Source organism: Astyanax mexicanus, chromosome 3, assembly GCF_023375975.1.
Source record: "Astyanax mexicanus isolate ESR-SI-001 chromosome 3, AstMex3_surface, whole genome shotgun sequence".
NCBI lineage: Eukaryota > Metazoa > Chordata > Actinopteri > Characiformes > Acestrorhamphidae > Astyanax > Astyanax mexicanus.
The window spans coordinates 18,122,132-18,133,427 of record NC_064410.1 but is presented as its reverse complement, the minus strand read 5'-3'; the positions used below and the strand labels follow the sequence as shown (position 1 = coordinate 18,133,427).

At 41.6% G+C, this 11,296-nt stretch overlaps 1 protein-coding gene across 1 annotated transcript; it reads left to right on the top strand.

Annotated features, from left to right (window-relative positions):
- Positions 1-8,624: 8,624 nt before the first annotated feature.
- junbb (JunB proto-oncogene, AP-1 transcription factor subunit b) lies at positions 8,625-10,625 on the top strand. Its single transcript, XM_007229789.4, has one exon. It carries the CDS (start codon positions 9,045-9,047, stop codon positions 10,104-10,106), a length of 1,062 nt encoding a protein of 353 aa, XP_007229851.2. The 5' UTR covers positions 8,625-9,044; the 3' UTR covers positions 10,107-10,625.
- The last annotated feature ends 671 nt before the right edge of the window (positions 10,626-11,296 follow it).

The window sequence follows — 11,296 nt, the reverse complement described above, 5'->3', positions numbered from 1 at the left end:
AGCAGTCTTCAGCAGTTTTCCAGGATGGGTTCCACTCATCAGAACAGGCCTCCCCAGGGTCAACCACAGAGGTTGAATCCACATGTTTGGCGTAATATTCAGAGGTTGGTTTTAAAAGAATATAAGCATGAGCACTGCCAGCATTGCTGCAGAGGTTCAAAAGGTTTGAGGACAGTCTGCAGTGCTCCCGACCAACTGTCCCTTGCTTACAGTCAAGCATGGTGGTGGTAGCATCATGGTCTGGGGCTGTATGAGTGTTTCTGGCACAGGGAAGCTGAATTCCAACATATACTGTGGCATTCTGTAGAAGATCATGATCCTCTATTCTAAAATTGGGTTGCATAGCAGTTTTCCAATATAGTCACGACCCCAAACACATCTACATGATGACAGCTGCCTTGCAGAAGAAGCCAAAGGTGAAGGTGATGGATCGTACCATCCAGCCCTATGTTACACTAATCAAAATATCAGTATTCTGAGTTAAAATGTTAAATCGTCCTTTCTAAAAACCCATCCTGGCCAATAAGACTTACAACTGCTCTACTCTTTCTCTTCATCTTTTCATTTTTTTATTCTCTCTCTCTCTCTCACTCCTTGTTCCTGGCCTCTGGCTCTGCCATGGTTTCTGCTGACTGAGGGGAAAAAGTGTTGACAGTCCCCCTCCTCCTTCTTCTGTCCCTCTTTTTTCTTTTCTGCTGACTACAGTAGAAGTCTGAAGACACTGAGGGTCATCTACAAGCCCCCCCCCACCCCCACCTCACCCCTCCACCTCCCGGACACCAAAGCCAAACGTGAGTCAGACACCACGTGGCCAATCAGAGGCTTGTTTTGCAGTGGAGCGCGACATCATACAGGCGCTGTAGTGAAGGAGACACAATAGCAGGCCTATATGTGGGAAGGAGATACAATAGGCAGTCTGTGTGAAGGTGTTGTTGAACATGTGCGGCTATGCGGAGGTGCTGTCAGGGCACGCCGGCCTCTCTCCGACAGCAGGCTGGAAAAAACTCACCATCCAGACGACAGCAATCACTGCGCTTAGTGGAATTAGCTCCTGTTAAAATGCAGACACACATCAATGTTCTCTTAGCTTTCTGAATACTGCTCAGTTAAGCCAGGCATACTGTGCATAATTAAAAATGTAAGATGTTAAACAGTCATTTAGATTGGGTTTGGTGTAAAATGTTCTGTTCTAAAGAAAAATTATGTACTCAGAATTGTTCACATAAAAGGTAGTTTTAAGGTTAAAATGCATATAAAAGCAGTGTTGGGCACGTTACTTTGAAAAAGTAATTAGTTATAGTTACTCGTTACTTCTCCAAAAAAGTAACTGAGTTACTAACGGAGTTACTCCACTATAAAAGTAATTAGTTACCAGTAAAAGTAACTATCGCGTTACTTTTTATTATTCGCCCGTCAAAAAAAGAAAATCAATTATGCATTTACTATTATTATTAGAAAAATAACAAACGAAAATAAACCCAAAATGTTGACAAAAATATAGTCTAACGAATTTCAAAAAAACAAAACGAAATTCTCCACAGAACCAAAGAAAATTACTAAAACTTGTAATACTGAAAAACATGAAAAACGCGTCTGGGGATGAAATTAAACAAACCAAGCCACACTCAAAGGAAATATGTATATATAAACAAAGCAAAATAATGGACAAAAACAACAATTTAATGCCCGTTAAAATGGTATTAATATAACAGCTACACCAAAGGGGAATAGAGCTTAGATCAGGCGCAAAAAATCCGACCCGACCCAGCCGGAGCCCGTGCACATTCTGCCCAAGCCCAAACCATGAACTGTCATTATGAGCCGGACCCGATCCGCCCCATAAACTGTCTGTTTTCGGGCTGATTGAATGAGCGAAATATAATCAGAATTATGTTAATTTACACTGTAACATAAAAGCATAGAACTATTATTTAATTTAAATGTTTTTTTAAGAACAGCTACACACAGTGCTGCAAGTCAAACGCGGAGGCGTTCACGTGCGCCCAGAGCTACGTGATTACATTTTTCATTATTATTATAGTTTAATTTTATTTTGTTTTTATTTTTTCTGTTCAGCAAGTTTTTAGGGTGGGCTTGCTAGCGCGAGCGCTTTATACAAGAAATAAAGGACCACGAGGTGCCGCGCGCTCGGCACAACACCCCGCTGTACAACTCCGCTGTACAACAGCGCTTATAAATAAATTAAACACGAAAATGAGGGTATTCTATCTGTAATTTCAGTTCGTTTTAGTTAGTTTTATAAACACAAAATACAGTTCGAGTTATGTTTTTTCCTTTTAATTACCTTTTTTATTAGATTCAGTTAACACAAATGTTTTTTTCACTTTCAGTTTTCGCTATTTCGTTCGCTGTAGTGAACAATAATAATTGGTTACTTAGCAACATTGTGATTATCACACCAGAGCTTTATATAAAATAAAAAATAGGAGCTAATAGGAGCCTTCTCTAAAAGAGGAAGCAGCAGCACCACAAAAACCGGAGCAGCTAAAAAGAGTTTAACGTCCTTAATTCGGAACTTGGGCTGTCCACGGCGATCACTGAATTAATTTGAGCACGCAAATCGTCACAATTGTGCCTCACTTCACCACGCCAAACCACCTAAACCTACAGGCACAGCGGCCAGAAGCTCAAGTTCACCGGACAGAGGATCGGTTAGGGCAAAGCGAAGTAAAAAAAAGTGCGGCCAAAGTAACGTGCAGTAACGGGGTGTCGGAAATGGTAACGGCGTTATAGTTACAGTCAGAGTAATTAGTTAGATTACTCGTTACTGAAAAAAGTAATGGCGTTAGTAACGCCGTTAGTTTTAACGCCGTTACTCCCAACACTGTATAAAAGCTTCCTCACAAGACATTAATACGTGAATATGGCTATTAATATATTGCCAAGATTCTAAGACATATATTATATATTTACCCTTCTTCAGTGCAGCCTTCTCAGCACTGCAGTGACACTGATTAGCATAGTGGTGGTGTGTATGAGGTGTTAGTATGTGTTGTACTAATAGTATGAGTGGATCAGATACAGCAGTGCTGCTGGAGTTTTTAAACTCTGTTTTTATACATTGTCCTCCACTCTATATTATACACTCCTACCTACAACTGCTCCACCTTGTAAATAAAGTAAAGTCAGAGACAGAAGCTCTGAATCTATTGTTTCAAAGTCTGATGTGTTTAAAAACCCCAGCAGCACTGCTGTATTTGATCCACTAGTATCAGCACAACACACACAAACACCATATAAACCACGACTATGCTGATCAGTGTCACTCCAGTGCTAAAAATAATGACCCAACACCCAAATAATAATAATAGCTGCTCGGTGGAGTCATTTGGAGAGACATCATCCAACATCAGTACCTCACTGATGCTCTCTTAAGGCTGAATCCACAAAATCCACAAACCAATGGTCCAACTTCTGGATTCCCTAAAGATTAGAGACTGTTACTTAAGAAGAAGGGAACAATCTCTTTGATAATACTTGTGATTTAAGAAGCACCGGAGAGAGAGACAGTACAGGTATCAGGTTCAACATATCTTTATAGTGGACGCAGATCACACAGACACACACACAGGCTCACACACACAGGCACACACAGACACACACACACACACAAACGAGTTCTTCTTCAAAGCGCTGGGTTTAGGACTTTGATCACTCCGGCTCTTTATGTACACTGTTGCAGCTATGAGGAACACCCACATGGTGTTTGTTTCAATAGCCTTGAACTCCAAATATGCACACACATGCACACACACACACACACACTTACCGTAAGTGCCTACCACCTGAGGGAATGTGTCTCTCAGGTTCTAATGCAGGTAACACTGTGTTCTTACTGGCGTCCGTCCATGTGACTTCAGCCATGAAAATCAGCATCTGCCAAGACAAATTCCACCCAGAGAAAAGCACATCACACACACACACACACACACCTATGTGCGCCCACTCACAAAAACATGTTCAAACACAAAATACTACAGATCAAATTAGACACCGAAAAACTGTAAAATCATTTAAAAAAAATTATTGGCTGAGCCATGTTCAAATACGTAAAACACTCAATAAAACACAAACACTATATGGAAAAAAATACTGTGATACCTGCTAATTGTATTATTGCTTCTTTTAAATCAAGAGAAATAAGAAGAAAATAAGAAGAATAAAGAGTGGAGTAACAGTCTCCCCTCTTTTTTTCTACTAGATTTTGGATCATGGTTTTGAGGATTTGATTGTATTTAATCAATCATCCCAGAAGTATTGGATGGAGCTCCATCGTTTTCATTGCTCCACAGTTCAATACTGGGGGCTTTATACCCCTCTAGCCTATGCCCGGTATTAGACATGGAGCCTAGATGCTTTTGGGTAAAATTAATTATGAAATATTTTTTAAGAATCACATTTAGAAAAATGCAGTATAGAGCACGGAGGCGTTTTTTTTAGAAGTATTTGATCATATTTATGAAGTTGACGGTTTCAATGAATATAATGACATAAATTGCCAAAATGTCTAGAAATAATTGAAATAAATTGTATAAATAATGAATTGTTGATGAACAATCAGAATAAGAAAGTTTATATATCTAGTCTACGCTAGATGATTTCACTTGCTAAAATCTAATTTCATACAATGTAATTTGATAAAATTGGTGTACTGTATCGTATTTTTTGTATTGAAGAATTTTCTTACCATTACCATTACCATTGTATTGTAGAATGTTCTTACCGTTATAAAGCATTAAATCACTCACAGCTAAATGTTACAGTGACTTTACCACTGTTTACTGCTGCAATGAACACCTTGTCTTATCACAATAGGTAAGTCCCAATGGAGGGTGGCAGTAGGTCATCAACATTAGGTCAGAAGCCATGTTTATTGAACAAAGGACCAAAAACCACATGTGCCTGCAACAATTTGGCTGTACACAACCATGGGGACAACGTCCTTGGCACTAAGGTGACCTGACTACGTCCCACGCAGAGGCCCTGTTCCATCAAATCCACCCACACACACATACAGTATTACCGTAAGTGTTACCGTAACCATTTGGGACACAATCCACCTCTCTCTGTTCACGTTCGGCAGGTGTTCTGTTACCCGTCACTGGAGCTGCACTGCGGTATAGATTTACAGGCCTATCAGATGGAATGAAGAATAATTGCTTCAAAAAGAACAAACCCAGATAACCACACGCCTATTTAAGTTTAAAGGGGCAATGTAAAGCATTTGTTGAGTATGTTCAGTTGTTGTTTGATGTGAAAATAATATAGAATTAAAACGGAATTAAATTGTTTGTTTGGGGTAAAGGGGTTCAGAGAGTTTCACACTCATATTTAACACCCTGTTATATTACCAGTGAATAAACCTTTGTAATTATGTAATTATACTGAAATTCCCTTTTGTTCTGTTGATTATGATTTAGCTGGGGGGGTGGGTCCAGTTTGTTTTCAAGGGAGCAAAATGTGGGGAGATGAAATTGTAAAAGCTAGCATCTGTGTTTGTCTAGCGTGAACTAATGCTGCATTCCATTTAAACTCGGATGTCCTATTTTCCAGGTTTAGAGTAGGAAATTTTAAGTCTCACCAACCCTGAGTTCAGAATCCAAGATGGCCACCTTGCACATCACCGTAATCATATCAATATTATTATTATAAAGCTTACTTTCCATATGTGTCTCAGTACTGTGCAACTTCTGTCTGTGATATGCTTTCAAGTTGTTTGAATCTAAATGTTAAACTGGAACGCAGTGATCTCGAGTGTGACACCATTTCTTGCCTCAACATTCGATTCCTGTAGCAACTCGTATTCCCATAACTAGAAGCTTCTGGAGGGGATGAGCTGCTCTCCAGTATCAACAACACAGAATTCTTTCAACACTGCATTTCGCCATTCCTCCAGCTGTAATTAGGGCTCTCATTTTCAGGATGTAAATAATATGAGAAAAGATGTTTTCCAGCTCTGTTTTGGTTCTCTATATTTCCTTTGGAAGGAAAAACAACTGTGTTTATTACTTTATTACTAAACTCTGGATATTCAACTAAACCAAAGGGTCTTTTACCTTTTTCAAATTATTGAACAAAACATTGACATTGTGTTTTTTTTTTTATTTATAAATAAAAGGATCGCAGCTTCAAAAAAATGCCTGGAGATGTGTTGAATTCAAGTAAGAACTAGGTATTCCCATTATTTTGCAAAGAATATGTTAAGTCTTGAGACCCCCAGGTTAAAATCCCTAAATATAAACACAGTTTGCCAAACTTTAATCTTCAGTGTGATTTGTAGCTGTTTAAATGTAAAAACACTGATACACTGATACTGTCTAAGAACGGTGTGTGGTTCTCTCACTGCCGGCACTTTTGTTCTCTTGTGAGCATCTGTTGTTTCACAGGTGCACAGTCTGGCTGGGCCTTTTTTAACTCATCTTGCCGGAGGAATAGAGTGTGGGCACCTTCAAAAAATAAAAGTACAAAGTTTTCCAGCTGCAGAAAAAGACTGACCCATATGGCTAGACCCATAAAGATAAATGACCCCCACCCCTCCTTAACACAAAACAAACTCAGGGCAGCAGATGAGTCAGGTAGTCGATGAAAGCAACACTGCCGAGTGCGTGCACACACACACGCTCACACACATACACTCACACACACACTTGGCTCTGCTTTAAACTGGGTCGGGCGAATGCAGCTTAAACACTGAAGCCGGTCTTTGAAGAGAAAGTAGATACCCTGAATGTTAAAGACATTTTATTTGTAGCAGGATCTCATTTCATATACAAAACCGAAACCTCTGCATGATTTGGTTCTCAGGCTATGGTGGGGAATTACGCCCCCTCTGGCCAGGATCAGGTTCAGGCAGAGATCAGGATTCACTCTACAGTAGTTTATGTAAAGAAGAGGTGAGAGATGACTTGGCCTACTGACACCCTGATTATCAGCTAGTGGGGGAATTCATAACACTTTAGTACTGCAGTACTGACAGCAACACAGTCTGTCAGAGAACTGTTAATTTTTTTTTACATTTTGGCAGACGCTTTTGTCCAAAGCGACTTACAATAGTCAAGTACAATGTAAAATAAGTTTAAAGGTAAAACATCTTTGGATAGTGATAAAAGGAGGTCAAAGGGGAATAATAGGATAGAGGAGTGAAGGAGGGGAAGAAGGAAATGAGGTTAGGTTAATATTTAAAAAATACATTTTCCCAATATACAGCTTAAAGTTTAAGGGATTTATTGCCCCATTACAACTGATGTGCTGATAAGGACTGGAGTTTCTTATAACAGTAGTTAATTATTATTATTGTTGTTTTGTTAGTATTATTATTATTATTATTATTATTATTATTATTATTGTTGTTGTTATTATTATTATTATTATTATTATTATTATTATTATTATTATTATTATTATTATTATTATAAGAAGAAAAAAAGAGGAAGAAGAATGTATGATGCAGTTCAAAATATTTTTTTGTTATAGTAGTGGTGGCTATAACTACTATACTACTGCTGTTACTAGCTTTATCACTACTTTTTTAAATAATAATAATAATTACTTTTGTAGTTAATAAAATAATGTAACATTATGGTACAACACCTTATGTTGTGTAATGTCACTGAATCATAACTCTATTATTTCTTGAAGATAAAAATGTCTGTTTCCTATTACAGCCTCCATAAATTGATACCATACATTAATAATATATTTAAAATATATCGCTAGTTATTCGTCTTATACTGACTGAAATTGAGCACCGGTTAGAGCTGAGTATATCTGCTGCTGGTTTAGGTATTGGGTGGATGGAGTGCGGGAATGCGGGGAGTCGGAACCGGCCTGGATCAGTCTGACAAACCGCCCAGCGAAGCGCTGATCTGTGGTGGGCGGGGCTTCCCGCTTTTCCCACGAAAGGAACCGTAACGTCACTGTGCCCATATTTGGACTGCAGGGTTCCGACAGGAACTGCCTGTCGAGCAGCGCTGCGCTGGTAGAAATAGACGCAACAGTGCAGTTCCTTTAGTTTTTATTTTGTTTGTTTGTTTGTTTGTTTTTTATCAAAGGCCATGGTAATGTCTGAACACTTTGACTGCAGCATAAAGCATTTTTTAGTATAATTGATTAATTCTTTCATTCATATCTTTTATTATTAATAATATTTTGTCTTTATTTCTTGAATGTTCTTTATTGTGTTCTCTGTGTCAGAGAGAAGAGGGCTACAAGTCACATATTTAATACACATTTTATTTATTTATGATTGTTGCTAAAAAAAATGTGAGTGTAAGCTTTAGGTTATAATAAACATCTTTTTCTGACCGTCAAACTATTACATAAATTAATTAACAGCCACTGCTGAGATAGTGCAATCCAAACTGGACAGGACTTCAAATTTTGCACAGTGAATAGAAAGTGCCCGTGCGCATTATTATGCGCACTTCTTTATTTGGGGGGAGCCTCGCAGCCTCTCTGCCTCTTCACGCCCAGGGGGCTTGTTTACGGTCCCAGAAGTTCCCGGCAATAGCGTCATAGCGCGTCAGAGTGCGGGCGTGGTCTCATGTCACTGTGAGACTTTGGACCAATCAGTGATGAGCAGCGTTGAGCGCTGAGGGAGTATAAATGGGAATGTGGCGGCCAGGATACGAATCCATACAACAATCACAACGCCGGTGAGAAAGTGTGAAGTCTCAGGCTAGCTGGTTTTACTCGCCTGAGTGACTTTATATCACTTTATCTCACATCTCTTTTGCACTATTTTGAACGGTTTCTAACAGGAAAAGGATTTTTGGAAAGGCGTTTTGGACATTGTTTCATTTTGAAACATCTACCTACATCTGCTGTGCTTCTTTTTTGTGATTTTGGGACATTTCTACTTTGACAGCTGCTGAAGGACCACAAACTTAATTTCTAAGGACATTTTAATCCTCGATTGCTGTCAGGACCGTTTCTGACTGCACATCTGAACCCAAAGACTCAACAGTAAGCAGTTAAACAAGAAGAGAAGCCGCAGCAGCAGCACCTTTTACTGTTTATTACGAATGTCCACAAAAATGGAGCAGCCGTTCTACCACGACGACTCCTTCCTGCTGGGCTACGGCCACTCGGACGCGGCGCTGCACGACTACAAGCTCCAGAAGCAAGCGATGAACCTGAACTTGGCCGAGCCGTACCGGAGCCTCAAGTCCGAGCAGTACGCGGCGGCCAGCGTGAACTCAGACGCCGCCTCCCTCAAGCTCGCATCGCCCGAGCTGGAGCGGCTCATCATCCAGAACAGCAACGGCGTGATCACCAGCCCGACACCGGGCCAGTACCTCTACGGCCGGGGCATCACAGACGAGCAGGAGGGCTTCGCGGAGGGATTCGTGAAGGCGTTGGACGAGCTGCACAAGATGCACCAGCAACCCCCGCCCAACGTGTCGATTGGTGCCGGGGGCGTGACGACATGCTCCGCAGCCGCGGCGGCTGCTGCCTCCGTCTTCGGCTCCTCCCTGCAGCCCGAGCCGCCTATCTACACCACGCTGAACGCGTACTGCCCCACGCCTAGCCTCTCCACCCCCTCCTCCGCCTCTTCCTCCGCCTCCTCTGCGTATCCCTCCGCCACCATCAGCTACCTACCGCCACACATCCAGCAACAGCACCATCCCCACCACCACCACCAGCAGCAGCAGCAACAGCAGCACCCAGCGGAAACGACGTCAGCGCACTCCTTCCAGAACCTTCTCTCGGGGGCCACGGGAGTCCACCCGCACCGCTACTCGGCTCTGAAGGAGGAACCTCAGACCGTCCCGGAGATGCACGCTACCAGCAGCGAGCACAGCTCGCCGCCCATGTCGCCCATTGACCTGGAGAGCCAGGAGCGGATCAAGGCGGAGCGGAAGCGTCTCAGGAACCGCCTGGCAGCCACCAAGTGCCGGCGGCGAAAGCTGGAGCGCATCGCGCGCCTGGAGGACCGAGTCAAGGTTCTCAAGTCGGACAACGCGGGGCTGTCGAGCACGGCGTCCGTGCTCCGCGAGCAGGTGGCCCAGCTCAAGCAGAAGGTGCTCAGACACGTCAGCAGCGGCTGCCAGCTCATGGTGACCAGCAAGATGGAAGCGTTTTAAGAACTGAAAAACACTGAAGAACACAATATGACCAATGGACACCACACAAAACACTGGACAGTCGATGTTTGTGTTATCTCCAATGGCACTGGGACGATTAAACATGTATTCTACTGACGTGCAGGAACTTCTTTAATAAGTGAAATGGTACTTCCTGTTGCTAGGAGCCGTAAAACACAGATCGGAGAAACACAAACAAACGCAAACAGCGAACTACACAACCTACAGCTCAGAGGCAGAGAAACACAGCTGTCTGGAGGCAGTGTGAACAGGCCAGTAGCCTACTCCATGTCAGTAACACACTTTCTGTTGTTAAAGGGAGATGTTTGGGGTGTTCGTAGCCTTTTTATGTAAATGCATCTTATTATTGTCATGCAATACAGCATTTCTTTTAAATGTGTAAATTATTTTTATTTGCGTGTCAGTCGGGTTGATCCTGACTCAATGTTAACAAATGTCACATGTTTACACTTTTTTATTTGTGCGCTGTTCTATTTAAGTAAAAAAAGTCAAATATAATTTCAGTGTTTTCTCTTTCTTCATCTTTGAAATCAACTTCCGGCGTTACGTAACTATCTGTCTAAATGAGTCCCAAACTGCGGCTCCGTGTTCCTTGCTTACCTAGTGCCCTAGCTAACTACAGAAATAAGGGATAATGGCTTCTACATACAAACAGTGCCATCCATTTCATCCAAATAACGGTAAAGTAATATATAGATACAAGTTTAAAGTTTTCCTGACTTAAAGTGCACTAGCTAGTTAACTATGTAGGGAACACCGTGGCGTTAGAGATTCACCCATAAGCTAGAACTGAATCATTCGAAAGTAAAACAGTGTTTGTTCATTGTGTTAAAAAAACAAAAGCAGTTCCATCACAAACGTAGGCTTATGAATCGTGACGAACACAGTTATTTCCAGGTTTAGCTAAAGGCCCTGCATAACAGTGTATATTCGCCCAACTTTAGACCCTTTTACGCCACTGATGTTTGGGCGTGAGGTCTTTTTCCTATCTACGTAAGACCAGCAAGCCATATATGGGCATTTTGGGGCCTCGTACGTCATATCCAGGTAATTTTACTGAGAAACACCCCCCCACACACACCACCACCAGCACACCTCTCGCCTACATTCTGCTCTTGTTATTCTCCAGAGGAGTCAATGAGGATCAATAGGGCTGGAAAACAGCGAGG

Bases quoted from the DNA above. Each gene is read 5' to 3' on its own strand.
- junbb (XM_007229789.4), top strand. From the start codon at position 9,045: ATGTCCACAAAAATGGAGCAGCCGTTCTACCACGACGACTCCTTCCTG.